Genomic DNA, 15,286 nt, shown 5'->3' on the forward strand with positions numbered 1-15,286 from the left:
GTTCTGTGTCATGTTTGTTTCATGTACCATAATTTCACAGAGACAATTCTGTGTCAATTCAAAAAGAATTTAATTTTTTCATTGTTGGGTTTAATATAATTTTCAAGAAGAAAAACTTTTTGTGTGCTTGTCTACCTTAATTAGAAATTTTGTTCCCTTACTTAAAAGAGGAAATATTTCATTGTGATCTTTTCCTATTTAACAGAGCTGTGTTGCTGCTTTTCTTGATGTTGTGATTGGGGGCCGTGCAGTGGAGACCCCTCCAATGTCCTCCGTTAATCTTCTGGAAGGATTGAGCAGAACTGTGGTTTATATAACCTATAGTCAGCTTATTACTCTGGTAATGGCCTTATTCTTTAATAGGATTTTCTCAAAAGTCATTTATATAAGCATGGGCAGAGTCATAGATGAGTACATTGTGTGAGAAGTAGATACTGTGTTTGAAAAATTGATCTCACTAGCTAATGTCCTTTTACCTTTGCCAGGTGAATTTTATGAAGAGTGTGATGTCTGGAGATCAACTGAGAGAAGATAGGATGGCTCTTGACAATTTATTGGCAAACCTGCCCCAGGCAAAGCCAGGAAAAAGCAGCAGTTTGGAAATGACCCCGTATAATACTCCTCAGCTGTCTCCAGCAACCACTCCAGCAAATAAAAAGAATCGATTGCCTATAGGTAAAGAGTATTTCTCATATTCGGGCATTCCCTTAAATTTAGTGTTTTTAATTGGCCTTTATTACTGCTCAGTGTTTTGGAATATGGTTTTAAATAATTTGGGAAAGCTTTTCTCTTTGTGTTTACTGATACCAATACAATTTTAAAAAATTGTACCAGTTAAGGTTTATAAGTAGGTTTTAGCTTTATCTAGATGTGCTTTTCACAATTAATTGAGATCATGCCACCTACAGTATACTTTGTTCCTATTTTAGTAACTTTTTTAGGAAAAATTGGAAGTGTCATTTGAAATATATAGCCCTGTCATTTCTTCAAAGTTCTAAATAATACAAGAAAATAATAACTTAGCAGTTTCTGTCAGTAAATGTGAAATTACAGTTACAATTTTTCCATTGTTAATTGTTACTAATAATTTTTGTCAGGGAGCTAAGATATCTTTGTTATTTTATAAAACAAAGATTTCATTTTATTTTGTTAAGCTTATTTAAGAATTGGGTTTAATTACGTTTTATTCACTTAGTAAATAAACATCTGTTATCTACACACACACACACACACACACACACACTGAACATTACCATGTACTCTGTACCAGACTCTGGATGAGCACTTTATAGATGTTGTTTAATTTAATTCAGGCAAAAAAACAATGCAAAAAGAGTAGGTATAATCACTATCCTGCATGTGGGGTGCACCATGTTAGACACCAGGGGTACAAAGACCATTAGGATATGCTGTTGCTCTGGTAGTTGCTGGTAGTCTAACTGGGGAGAATAAGAGGAGTCCAGTTGCCATCATTATACTGTGTTTGATGGGGATAAGTATGCATGGAGGTTTATGGGGCATCCATGTTGGCTGGGTGGTGATGGTGTCAGGAGAAGATCCTGGAGACAGTGAAGCTTATACTTTTTCTTGAAGGATGAGTGGGAGTTAGACAAAATAGACCAGAAAGGGAGAGAAAGAGTGGTTAAGCCAAGGGAACAGTGTTTTAGTGCCAATTTTTTAATGAAAATGAGGAGCTCAGCACCAGTTAGTGAACATGAATAGTTACTTTATTTTACACATTTTGAAGAACGGGATTTCATTTTTAAGCTTCCGTGAGCTGATTTGTTAAGAATTGACAGTTTCTTAAAATTAATCCATCTTACATTTAACATAATATGGAATAATACCATCAACAAAAATATGGCAACATGTTCTTCAAGTCTTTGGCTTTCATCATCCCACAATACCAGTTTTCAGAATTAAAAATAGAAAAAGATGAAGTTTGACACTCAGTGATTTTTTAAAAAATGTTTTAAAATTTATTTTAGAGAGAGGAAGAGGGAGTGGGAGCACACGAACAGGGCAGGAGGTAGAGGGAGAGAGAGATAAGCAGAGTCCCCGCTGAGTGTGGGGCCTGATATGGAGCTCTATTTTACAACCCTGAGATCATAACCTGAACCAAAATCAAGAGTTGGGCATTTAACCTACTAGCCACCCAGGTGCCCCAACACACAGTTATTTTTAATGTTAGAGCTTGTTTGCACTTTCTCTTTTTTAAAAATTATTTATTTGAGAGAGAGAGAATGAGAGAGAGCATGGAAGGGGACAGGTCAGAGGGAGAAACAGACTTCCCACCGAGCAGGGAGCTTGATGTGGGACTCCCAAGATCATGACCTGAGCCGAAGGTAGTTGCTTAACCAACTGAGCCACCCAGGCACCCATTGTTTGTACTTTTTTAACATGAAGAATTAAATGATTTTTGGTAAATCAGAGATTTTTTTCCCCTCCATTATTCACTCCTGTTTGTTAGTTCTTTCATTTCTTGTCATCTAGAAGTATCATTAAGTATGGGTATAATGAAAAGTAAATTTCAATTGTTTGCCCACTGTTAGTTCATATAGTCCTATGACCTGGTCATTGAATTTATTTCATATTTTTAAAAAATGTGTCCATTATTTCAGAGGGTTGATTTTCTTTCTGTTTAATGCTTTCGCAACCCAGGACAACAGTTAGCAGCCATCACTGCCTGGGATTCCTCAGCCACCAATCTTACTGCTCATATTACTCTAGTAACCCCATTTGGTGGGTAATAGGCTGTTCTTCCTCTTCTTATGTAACTTTCATTTAAAAAATAGTATATGAAAATGTGCTCCATGTGCATGTTGCTTTTGCTTTATGTAAATTGCTACATGGATTTTGGTTACTTGCATTTTTATAAATTATAAGGTTTGTTGCTTAAGAGTCATGTAGTTATTCATGAAGTGGAATTTAAGTTCCCAGTTCAGGAGAAGACAGTGAGTGAGGGTCAGCAAATAAAGGTGGGAGGGAGCCTGTGTTCAGCTTTTAGAAATTGAAGTTGTGCTGTGGATTTTGAAAGTAAGAGCGATTGATGAACAGATCTACAGCATTGTGTAGGGGACTCTTCATATTCCCTCTCATTTTTTTAAGATTGATTTATTAGAGAGAGAGAGAGAGAGAATGCATGCACACACAGTGGGGAAGGGCAGAGAGGAGAGGGAAAGAATCTCAAGCAGACTCCCCGATGAGTGCAGAGCTTGACATGGGGCTTAATCCTACAGTCCTAAGATCATGACCTGAGCCAAAACCAAGAAACCAAGAGTCAGAAGCTCAACCAACTGAGTCCCCGGGCACCCCAAGAGAATTCTTTATATTTGTCTACAAGTAGGTCAGCTTTCACTCAAAGTGAAGTTGAAAGACATTTGTTATTTATAGTGGTTTTGCTTTATGTCTGTACTTTTGATTATTTTGTACCGAAGTAGAATTTGTATTTGGGATTCTGGTTATACTGAATTTTATTGCCCTCTGGAAGAAATTTGAAACTTACCACAGAAGACTTAAACTCATAGAGAAATTGCCAAACTCTCTAAATCTTTCAGTATCCAAAAGTTCTTGTAAGGTGTGTGGGATGGTTATTTTAGAAAAAAAGTATTACTTGTTTTTACTTACAGGTAAAACTTGTTTGAAAAAAAAAAAACTTGTTTACTTATAGAAAAGAGCTCCCCCAAATAATTAGATTTTTCATTAATTTAGAATGTTTCTATAAAGCAGAAGGGAAACTTAATATTCAAACATAGGGAAGTCTTTTTTTCTGCATTTTTGGAAAGAGATTAGTACATTTCAGGAAAATCAGCGTGTTGTAAAAAATTGATTCTGATTTTGTCAGTGGTTGTCCAGTTAGCATATATTACTTTATATGGCTATCAGATTTCTATAGGAAATTTTCTGACGCTTATGAGTTCAGTGGCAGTTAAATCATAGGAGAAATAGTTGATGGTATCTTGATAAGAAATAAGGTAGTGCTCTTCTTGTCACCCCAAGTCTTAAGCTGAGAGATGTGTTTGCTGTTCCTGCAGGTGTGCTCATCTGTGTGTCACTCACTGTCAGGTGCACATAGACTAATGTTTCTATCAGCTTTGAAGGAGAATCTGTGTCACTCATTAGTAGAGTAACTGGGAAGATGTAGGGTTTTTTAAAAATTCATATTCTCCACTCTTTTTTTGTGCATGCGCAAATGTCCTAGAAGATACATTTTTGTATTTACTATACCATTTTCTTCATCTTGTCTTGTTCTCTAAATTATATTTGAAAATTTTTTTATTAGCAACTCGAAGTAGAAGCCGCACCAATGTGCTAATGGACTTACATATGGACCATGAAGGATCATCTCAAGAAACCATCCAGGAAGTACAGCCAGAAGAGGTGTTGGTCATTTCCTTAGGGACAGGTCCCCAGCTCACTCCAGGGATGATGTCAGAAAATGAGGTATGAATGTATTGTTACATTTAACTTAGAGCCATCAATATTAAGGAATTAGGTTCTTTTTTTTTTTTTCTTCCCCTAATTCATGGTCTCTTGCTTCAGTGAGTGCATTTAATGCCAAACTCCCTGTGAACAGTTCTGGGGGCCTTTCACATTAATGCATTGATAGCACAATAATTGGTGATTAGGGCTGCACTGAAAGGAATTTTCCTCATAGTCTTGAAGAGACAGGAAGCGAGGAAATTGTGGCATGGAAATTGAAAAGACTTTTCCATTGACCTGTAGGAGATGTTTTTTTGTTTCTTTTCTTTCTGATGATATACTAGTGGTGTTCCTGCTTTAAAGAGCCAGAAATTCTTTAGAAATACTCTGTTTTTTGGTCGGTTAGAAAGAAACGGTAGACAGAATTGAAAAGAAAACTAAGAAAAGAAAATATTTTGAAGAAATGGACTTGGGGTGTGGGCATCACTTTTAAGATATTCGTATACAGAAGAGCTTGGAACAGAGGCAAAAAGAATGAAGAAATCAAAAAGAAGCATCATTTTATACTCAACAGGGACTGCTTATTAGTCAAGAAAACCTATTCATGACCTGGGATAAGGGGACTAGTTACAGTGGTCAATGAAGTGATGATAGTGGTTGGTACAGCTGTGTTTGGAACTGTGGCATGACCCTTAGGAAAGAGTTCTGTCCAAGTCCAGAACTCTGTCCATAGACACACACACACACACACACACAAATGAACTGGCAAAAACTGTCAGAATCAACTTTCTAGGAACTCTAGAATGTAATAAACTTAAAACATGGGGAATGTTAGACAAGGAAAAGCAACTGCTGAATTTCAGTTAGGGAGCTGTAATCTCAGGGAGCTGTAATCTCAGGGAGCTGTAATCTCAGTGGGGGAACTGTAATCTCAGGGAGCTGTGGCGTTTTACCTTCCCCGCTTAACCTTCCCCTGGTTCTCAGCTCTGGCAGTCCTGAAGGCAGCAGCCTGCATTCCTGTGCAGGGAAGTCTCTTCCTTGTGGTATGAGCCTTTTGTTTGCTGTTAATCTTACCATTCTCTAGGCCTTCAGATAGATTTTTTTCCTGAATATTCTTTGTACATTGCTCACTATGAGTTTAAAGATCCAAGTTATCTTAAAAATACAAAATGTAAAATTTTACGTCTGCATTTAATTTCAAGCAGATAGGAAAATAATTCTATTTTTATTTATTTGTTTGAGTGGGAGGGGAGGGGAAGGCGCAAAGGGAGAGAAAGAGAATCTTTTTTTAAAAGATTTTATTTATTTGAGAGACAGAAAGCACAAGCGGGGGGTAGTGGAGAGAAGAGGCAGAGGCAGAGGGAGAAGCAGACTCCTGCTGAACAGGAAGCCTGACATGGGGCTCGATTTTAGCACCCTGAGATCATGACCTGAGACAAAGGTAGATGCTTAACCGACTGAGCCACCCAGATGTCCCAGGAGCAAGAGAATCTTAAGCATTTGTCTCCACACCCAGCATAGAGCCGTACGTGCGGCTCCATCGCCGAGCTCAGAGCCCTGAGATCATGACCTGAGCCAAAATCAAGAGTCAGACACTTAACCCACTAAGCACCCAGACACCCCCAAATTACTCTGTTTTTAAATGGCTTTTTAAAAGCATCACATGAGGGGCGCCTGGGTGGCTCAGTGGGTTAAGCTGCTGCCTTCGGCTCAGGTCGTGATCTTAGGGTCCTGGGATCGAGTCCCGCATCGGGCTCTCTGCTCAGCAGGGAGCCTGCTTCCCTCTCTCTCTCACTCTGCCTGCCTTTCTGCCTACTTGTGATCTCTCTCAGTCAAATAAATAAAATCTTTAAAAATAAAAGCATCACATGAATAAAGGTATAGAGCCATTGAAAAACCCTTTAATTTACTCATTTAAATGCAGGGCCAAAACAGCACCTACAGGGTGTTGGGTTTCTTCTTCTTAAGTGAGGAGACTGTTCTTCATATTCTGCCAACAACCTAGGATCCCCGTGGCTGTGATTTCGAGGTCCAGGTGTGCTTAAAACATGCTGTTTGACTTTCAGCAAAGCACTCAGTTCTTCATTAGGTTGGAGATACATGTTTACAGCTGAGTTATGAGGCTTGTGTGGAGTGACAAAGTAATTCTGTTATTTGGAAGTCATCTAACAAGTAGAAACCTTGTAAAAAGGCCATCCACTCTAAGCTAGAGATGGCTGTGAAGGCACACTTCAGCTCCTGGTATGGACTTTGTGGCTGTGTATATATGGTGATTGAGGCAAGGTTCGTACTGGATTGATTGAATTCTGGTGCCTACAAGATACTTTGTTCCTGTTTTCTTCCTGTGAAATCAGCTTATCAACTTTTGAAAAAATGTACTGCAATTTTAATGTCATTTTGCCACAGAAAGAATGCTTTCTGTGCATCTTTTTAGATTTAATCCTCAACAACTCCATGGTATGCATACTGTTACCATGACTCTTATAGATAAAGAAGCTTAAATCACTTACCCAAGACTACATAGTTGGCACATGGCAGAGCCGGAAGGACCGGCCTGCTGATTCCAAAGCCTTTGGATTCTTACAATCCTACCCATTGCTCACGGATACCTGATTGCCTGTTCAGTCTCTGATACCGGGTGATGGAAGGGCGTAGGTTCACTTTTTTTTTTTAATTGATCTGCTTGATCAGTTAACTACAATTAAAAACTTGATCAGAATCTTGTGAATGGATTTTTTGTTAAAAATGAAAATTTAAGATTAAGAAGAACTTAAATGTGCATTTGCTGTGTTCTGTTTTCATATCAGTAACCTCTCAGCTCTGATAAACCAATGGCATTTTATTTTTCAGGTCCTAAACATGCAACTTTCGGATGGAGGACAAGGAGATGTCCCTGTCGATGAAAACAAACTCCACGGTAAACCTGATAAAACCTTGCGCTTTTCCCTCTGCAGTGATAATCTGGAAGGAATATCTGAAGGTGAAGGGTTACTTCATTCAAAGAGTTAATGTGATTCAAGTAATACTTTGTTTTGTGATCTTTAAAGGAGCCTTATAAATTATAATTATACCATCTGTTCCTCTCCCTGAGGAGAGTAATGAAGTTTTCCTCTAATGATCTTGAACAGTTGGCTATAAGGATTGTTTCTGGAATAAACTAAGATTGCAAGAAAAAAATTTAAGAAGAAAAAGATTGCAAGAGACCTTTGATCATATAAAATGGAGAAGATATAGGTCTTTATTGAGACTTGAATAATGCCAAGTTTCTCTAGTATTAATTAATGTATCCCAAAGCTTATGAAGCTCCTTTAGAGGGATAGAGTGCATGTCTAAATGGGAGAAATGGACTCACTAGTATTTTAGGATGTTGTGTATACCTTTAATGTTCTGTATTTCTTTATTCACACACACATCTTTACGAAGCAGGAGGATACAGTGGAAATGAGAATAACATTAGAAAATTAAAACTGTAGATTTTGTAGTGAGAATTTGTCATTTCCTGTATGAGGACAAACTTTTTTAATGAAGAAACTTGAGTTTGCTGTCATTTTAAGCAAAATATAATTTTTCCTTTTTCTCTGACTTTTTAGAACAGAAGTAATGTACATTCATTCTAGAAAATGCAGAAAAGAACTTGAATCATTATAATTTCACCATTCTATTTTTTGGGGGCTTGAACTTATGACCCTGGGATCACGACCTGAGCTGAGATCAAGAGTTGGATGCTTGGGGCGCCTGGGTGGCTCAGTGGGCTAAATCCTCTGCTTTCGGCTCGGGTCATGATCTCAGGGTCCTGGGATCGAGCCCCACATTGGGCTCTCTGCTCAGCAGGGAGCCTGCTTCCCTCTCTCTCTCTGCCTGCCTCTCTGCCTACTCGTGATCTCTGTCTGTCAAATAAATAAAATCTTTAAAAAAAAAGAAAAAGAGTTGGATGCTTAACTGACTGAATCACCCAGGCGCCTGTACCATTCTATTAATAGCAGCATTTTGGTTTATTTATAGCAAGAGTAGGTTTATGTTGTTTTGTAACCCTTTTTTAACAGTCTAGCGGTGACACTTCCCTTTCTTAAATAACTTAGGTTCTTAATGGTTTTTTTCTTTAACTTCAAGTGGGCATAATTTATTTAAACTTTCTTGTATGATTAAACATATAGATGGTTTTTACTTTCCAAGCATTATAAAAAGCCCTTCAACAAGCAATGTTAGGTGAATTTTTGAGTTGTTTCCTAGGATAAATTCCTAGAAGCACAATTGCTGGCTTAAAGGGCATGTGTATTTTTAAGGTACAGATGCAGTATTAAAAGCACCCTGGGACACCTGGGTGGCTCAGTTGGTTAAGCATCCCACTCTTGATTATGACTCAGGTCATGATCTCAGGGTCGTTAGATTGTGCCCCACATTAGCCTCTATGCTGGGCTTGGAGCCTTCTTGAGATTCTCTTCCCCCTTTTCTCTGCCCCTCCCCCACAATAAATAAAAAATATTAAAAAGCATCCTAGTAAAAATGAATACATGAATAAAAGCACCTTGGGGCACCTTGGTGGCTCAATTGGTTAAGCATCTGGCTCTTGATCTCAGCTGAGGTTATGATCGCGGGGTTGTGGTATCGAGCCCCACATCTGGCTCCGTGCTCAGTGGGGAGTCTGCTTGAGATTTTCTCTCTCTCCCTCTGCTTCTCCCTGTGCCCCATGCTCGCATACTTTCTCTCTCTAAAATAAATACATACATAGAAATAAGTAAATGCACCTTAATCAGTTTTCAGGCTGTTACCAAGGCATGAAAAGTTGCATGGTGGCTTATGACTTTTAAAAAGCATACTCACAGTATAAACATTTCTCTAGGTCCATCAAATCGCTCTAATTCAGTGTCCTCTCTAGACCTGGAAGGAGAGTCTGTATCAGAACTTGGAGCAGGACCTTCTGGGAGTAATGGAGTTGAAGCTCTCCAGCTATTAGAGCATGAACAAGGTAAAGTGAAGTTGAACACATTTGTTCAAGTAGCAAAGAATATGCCTGGCTGCAGGATAAACTGTGTTTCCACGTAGGTTGGCTGTGTTCAGTAAAAGAATAAATGTAGGTTGTTTATATAACGACCAGAAAACTTGCATTTATTCATAATTCTTTCAGTTAAAAATGTTTAGTTGGGGGGCGCCTGGGTGGCTCAGTGGGTTAATAAGCCTCTGCCTTTGGCTCAGGTGATGATCCCAGGGTCCTGGGATCGAGCCCCACATCGGGCTCTCTGCTCAGCAGGAAGCCTGCTTCTCCCTCTTTTTCTGCCTGCCTCTCTGCCTACTTGTGATCTCTCTGTCAAATAAATAAATAAAATCTTTAAAAAAAAAATTTAGTTGGTAAATGAATTATTTTAGGCTTAAATTACATAGAATAATTAAAATGAATTACTTGAATTCTATAATATTTGGCATTTCAGTTCTGTAATACTGAAATTTTAAGGGATACAAAGATAAATACTTGGTGTTAAAGGCACTTGGAATAGGGAGAGGATGGTATACAAATGGACGAAAGTGTTATAAAAGGGCCTTGGCGATTCTGAGTGGGAGATACAGGTGGTTAGAAGTGTAGGAAAAAACTTAGTGGAAGAAAATGCTAGCCTTAAAGCCCGGCTCGCATTGCATTGGCAGAAACTAAAGATGGGGCATTCTAGGTGAAGGAATAGAATAGTACAAGCAGGTCAGCGAAGTGGGAAACCATAGTACTTAACTCAGGAACTGCCAAGTAGGGGAATGACGTGTGGGGTAAGGACTGAAAAGTAGATGGATCCCTGTTGTGCTTTAGGAAGATGAATTTGAAAAAGTTCTTTGGATTTGTTGATTTAAAGATCACTGGTGGCCTTCAAGGGAGTGTTGATGGCAGATTGCAGATCAGCTGGGTCAGAGGCAATATTCTGAGACCTGGGTGCACATAAAAATAACCTGGGATACTGAAAGCCATTTCCCATGTCTCATTTCTAGGAATCCTTGTGCAGTTCATTTTCAGAAAGGAAAGAGCATTGCCAGTTGGGATATGTGTGGCTTGAATAAAAGTAGTAGTATATTTTACTGGACTAGTTTGTCATAACAGTTAGGATTAAATTTTATGCAAATAAGAGAGAAACCTAAAATCATAGCTTAAGACAGAAGTTGAAAGAATATCACTTAACAAGCCCTCTAGGTGATGGTTGGTGTCTACATTTTGTGAACACGAGGTTAATAAATTGAGACAAATTACAGACTGTTTTACTCATTAGTCAAGGGAAGAGAGAAAACTCTAGTATCAGGGGAATGTATTCAAGGCAAATGAAAAAAATATTTTTCTATCAGTTCCTTATTGTCAGAGTAATTGCTATGTAACAAACCACCTCAAAACTTAGTGACTTAAAAGAACAAACATTTATTTGTGCTCTCAAGTCTGTGGGTCACCTGGGTGGTTCTGATTTCGACTGGACTGACTCATGTATCTATAGTCACCGGTGCTTGGGAAGGGAGCTCTGCCAATCTTAGCTGGGGGACAGTTGTTCAGTGAGGAGGTGGCTGCTCTAGGATGACCTTTGCTTTGTTCCATGTGGTCCTTCATCCACCAGCGGGCTAGCTTAAGCTTGTTCTCATGGCAGAACCAAGGGTGAAAAAGAGGGCAGAAGTTTATAAGGGTCTTTTGAGGTCTAGCCTTGGAACTGACACACTTCTTTACTCTTTTGGCCAAAGCAAGTAGCAAAGCCTGTGCAAATACATGGAGAGGAAAATATATCCCAGTTTTTTTTATCAGAATCACACTGCAGAGGTTGCCCCACTTAATCTATCAGAAATGGGGGTCCATATGCTGAGCTTTGTTCAGAGAGGGAAATAGTACATCTGTAGGGAGATAATTCAGAGCCTTGGTATGATTGCACGCTCAGTGTTGATGAGAAAATATGTATCTTTAAAGTTGATTTAAAAAAAAAATAGCTGTGTTGCCATTTTTAAAGTGCGTAATTTTGTTTTTGATAGCTACAACACAAGATAATCTTGATGATAAGCTGAGGAAGTTTGAAATACGGGACATGATGGGACTGACAGATGACAGAGATATATCAGAAACAGTGAGTGAGACCTGGAGTACAGATGTCTTGGGAAGTGATTTTGACCCCAACATTGATGAAGATCGCTTACAAGAAATTGCAGGTAACTGCTGTTTAATTTCTCTGGAAGATTGCTGTTTAGTTATTCATATCCACCTACCCTTCATGGGCAGGGACTTCAGCCTCTGACAGACAGACTGGGAAGCTGAGATAACTGTATGTAACAAGGCACTTGTGCCTTTCTTTCTTTACCTAAATATAGGTAGTGTTTTTCCCTACCTGCATTTAACTCCCCCTTCCCTGCCAAAAAAGAAAAAACAGTTCTGAATTAGCTTCTTGTTTTCAGGGCATAGTATACATTCTTACGATATTCTATTTGAGACTAAACACCTTACCTGAAGATGAAAATTCTTTAGGACTATAGCCATAAAGTCTTTCAGAATAATATAGTACTGAGATTCTCTAAAAATTGAATTTAGTAGGGCACCTGGCTGGCTCAGTCGGTAGAACACGTGGCTCTTGATCTCAGGGTTGTGAGTTGAAGGCCTGTGTTGGTCACAGAGCTTACTTTAAAAAAAAAAAAAGAAAAGAAAAAAAGAAAAGAATTTTCTTTTGGAAGGATTAATTCAGTTCCAAAAGAGTGACTATAGTTTTTTCTTTCTTTTTTTTTTTTTTTTCAATGTCAAGTGTATTGAGGTTCAATTTACATACTTTAAAACTCACCCTCTTTAGGATATTGCTGTTCTGTAAGTTCTGAAAGATTTCATACAGTCCTATAAGCAGCATGTTCATTTTCACTTTAAATCATGGAACATTTCAGTCAAATCCAAGAGAGAAGATTGAACTCTGTGTACCCGTCATTCAGCTTCAACTAGCACACATATACACGTGGCCGGTTTTATCTCATCTCTTTTCCCATTACCCTTTTACCCTATCCCCCTGTTATGTTTAGGCAAGTTCCAGACGTTATTTTATTTGTAATTATTTTATGACAAATCTTTAAACGGTAACTTTCACCAGTAATCTTTTGCCAAAAGTTTCCTATGCACTACAGTAGAATTGTTCTTTTGTTAAGCATAATCAGACGTCGCGGAGCATCCTGAACTTGAGTATTTCTAACACGGGTGTATAATCATGTTTAATCCTTTCTATTTGTCTTTATAAGTAGTGTAAACAGATTTCTTCATTGGTTTTGCATTTCTTTGTTTCAGGGGCCAAAGTAGTATATTTCCTGGCAGAAAGCTGTTTGAGCAATGAGCTGTATTTGCAGTTGAATGCGTGCTACAGAGATGTGTATTTTCCTGCAAATATATTTTATTGCTCTAAATATGTGGCTAATGTGCCAGAAGAAAACATATTTGGCCAGTATAACTTTCTGTGGTTAACTATCTCCATTTGAGTGTTTTTAATCCCTGTGAGGACTATACAGTTTAGGTATTTAGGGACACATGTAAAAATGTACTACAAAACCCAGATGAAAGCTAGTTGAAATGACTTGACCCTAATGATGGATGTTTTCTCTATGGAGAGTCCAAGATGAACAGGAGGAAACTGAGAAAAAGGAGCTTGTGCCATTGTGACCAAAGTGGGAAATTTGTTTTTAGTGGTGCTATTGATTGAAATTACACTTACTTTGGCTTCCTTCTGGTGGATAGAGTAGAGATGACCTTAGTTTAGTGTTTGGCCCTTCTCCATTATCACTGCTCTTTCCATCAGGATCCTCGTTAACCCTTTGCTCCCCACTGGTTATACAGGTGCAGCAGCAGAGAACATGTTAGGCAGTTTACTGTGCCTGCCAGGTTCAGGGTCAGTGCTTCTTGACCCCTGCACTGGTTCTACCATATCAGAGACAACAAGCGAAGCTTGGAGTGTAGAGGTATTGCCAAGTGATTCAGGTTAGTATGCCATCATTGTTTGCTTTTTGATTTGCACAGAAGTTTTAAATATAAGGTATCTTAATTTCTGTACCATGTACATTTTTGTCAAGTGTGACACAACCATCTTACTAAGAATTTCAGGTGGACAGTTAGGGCATTTTCTGCCCATCAAGGAAAAAATGCAGTGTTGGATGGCATAGGCTAAGATGGCAGGTGCTTTTTGACTGTGTGTTCAGTTATTTTTAAGTATTTGGTAGCAACTCACCAGAGTTCTCTGTGGGACACTCAGTTCAGTATCTCCCACTAACTCATCACAAAATAGGAATAGCAGTACAACTTGAACCCTGAGCGGTTGGATGCTTGGTAAGCATGCCTAGATTCATCCCAGGGAGAACTTGACCCTTTAAAAGATAGCTAATATATTTTTGAAATGTACTGAAATTGAGACTCTCGAGTCTTGAGAATTTATTTTGTACAGGATTATTATAAATGTATATAAAGTGTTTTGTACTTTCTCTTTTCTTAAAAGTTACATTTCTCCTTTTTTTTGTATTCTGATTATGAAGATAAAACTTTGCTTTCAATGAAATGTCAACTACCAGAATGCAAATTTAAGTAACTGTATGTCTGAATAACATTCTGACTTACTTGGCTCAAGAATAATCTAGTGATTCTGATATGTTTTATAGTATTAATGGACTCAGATATGCTGCCCTTTACATAAGGAGACAGTAGGATTAGCTTACTGTCTATTGAGTGCCCATAGAAGTTATTTTTTAGAAAATGTTTGGTTTAATGTTAAGCTATTTTGTATTCTCTTACTGAGTTTACTTCTTAACCAATAGCACATTTTATGAGATTAGTGATCTACAGGCAGAATCTTCACCTTTGCACAACAACTGGCCTATACTGGAATGAAAATCACAACCTCAGCTTCTTTAACACTCTATCTAACCAACTTTGCTAACTGGCCCAGACTTAGAAATCTGTTTACAATGATTTCATTCACATTCTGGTAGCTTCCCTCATGTGGGTCACAAGCTGAAACTGTGGCGTGCTAACAGAATCACTAATGTGGCACCTTATGTCTTCTGTTTAGAGGCCCCGGATCTAAAGCAGGAGGAGCGTCTACAAGAGCTGGAGAGCTGCTCTGGACTAGGTAGCACGTCTGATGATACAGATGTCAGGGAGGTCAGTTCCCGCCCCAGCACACCAGGCCTCAGTGTTGTGTCGGGTATGTCTGTCTTGTTTTAAGGAATAAGGATTGCAAGGTGTGTTCCCACCTCTCCATTTATAAAATCAATAACAAAGAGATATGTTTTATTTAAGAGTTGAGGAATTTCCAGGAAACAAAATTATTTCCATGGAATCTTAAATCTCTGAGAACTTAACGTGTGGCTTTATAGAGCCTGTTGAAGTAATTGGCAAAGTCTGTGTGTGTTCCCTAATTCTGTTCTTGGTGGCCTCTGCTACTGTATTTAGATACCACATGATACTTGTGATTGTGTTGTACAAATCAAGGTAAGCGTATGTAGGCAGTTGTACAATAAAAGATCTGATACCAAACATCTTGCACATATAGCACTGGGACATAAAAATTTTGAGAATATTTACATTTCTCCAAACTTCATATACTTTTCGTGTGGTTATTTTGTTCTTCTTGCTGTTTATTTTTTACTTTATTTATTTATTTAAAGGCATAAGTGCAACCTCTGAGGATATTCCCAATAAGATTGAAGACCTGAGATCCGAGTGCAGCTCAGATTTTGGGGGTAAAGATTCTGTCACTAGTCCAGACATGGATGAAGTAACTCATGGTAAGAAGGGGAAGGGAGAACGACTTAAAAATGATCACATTCAAACTGGCAGTCTTACAATTTTGCTGGTGATAATATCAGTTGGTAGAGCACTTTGGGGTGTAATTTGGCAGTGCATATG

The 15,286-nt window shown here is 38.4% G+C and overlaps 1 protein-coding gene across 5 annotated transcripts in view; it reads left to right on the forward strand.

Moving 5' to 3' along the window:
• Positions 1-15,286, forward strand: part of GAPVD1 (GTPase activating protein and VPS9 domains 1) — an 82,951-nt gene that overhangs the window by 45,556 nt on the left and 22,109 nt on the right. For 3 of the 5 annotated variants that reach the window (XM_080819544.1, XM_080819543.1, XM_080819546.1), the window contains exons 5-13: positions 206-340; positions 486-675; positions 4,283-4,443; positions 7,273-7,402; positions 9,263-9,388; positions 11,401-11,574; positions 13,226-13,366; positions 14,448-14,582; positions 15,046-15,165. In XM_080819544.1, coding sequence (XP_080675670.1) covers positions 206-340; positions 486-675; positions 4,283-4,443; positions 7,273-7,402; positions 9,263-9,388; positions 11,401-11,574; positions 13,226-13,366; positions 14,448-14,582; positions 15,046-15,165 — 1,312 coding nt within the window. The remainder of the gene's footprint in view (positions 1-205; positions 341-485; positions 676-4,282; positions 4,444-7,272; positions 7,403-9,262; positions 9,389-11,400; positions 11,575-13,225; positions 13,367-14,447; positions 14,583-15,045; positions 15,166-15,286) is intronic. The other 2 variants (XM_080819545.1, XM_080819547.1) reach the window with 1 other exon arrangement.

This window comes from Martes martes (assembly GCF_963455335.1).
Source record: "Martes martes genome assembly, chromosome: 12".
NCBI classification, from domain to species: Eukaryota; Metazoa; Chordata; class Mammalia; order Carnivora; family Mustelidae; genus Martes; species Martes martes.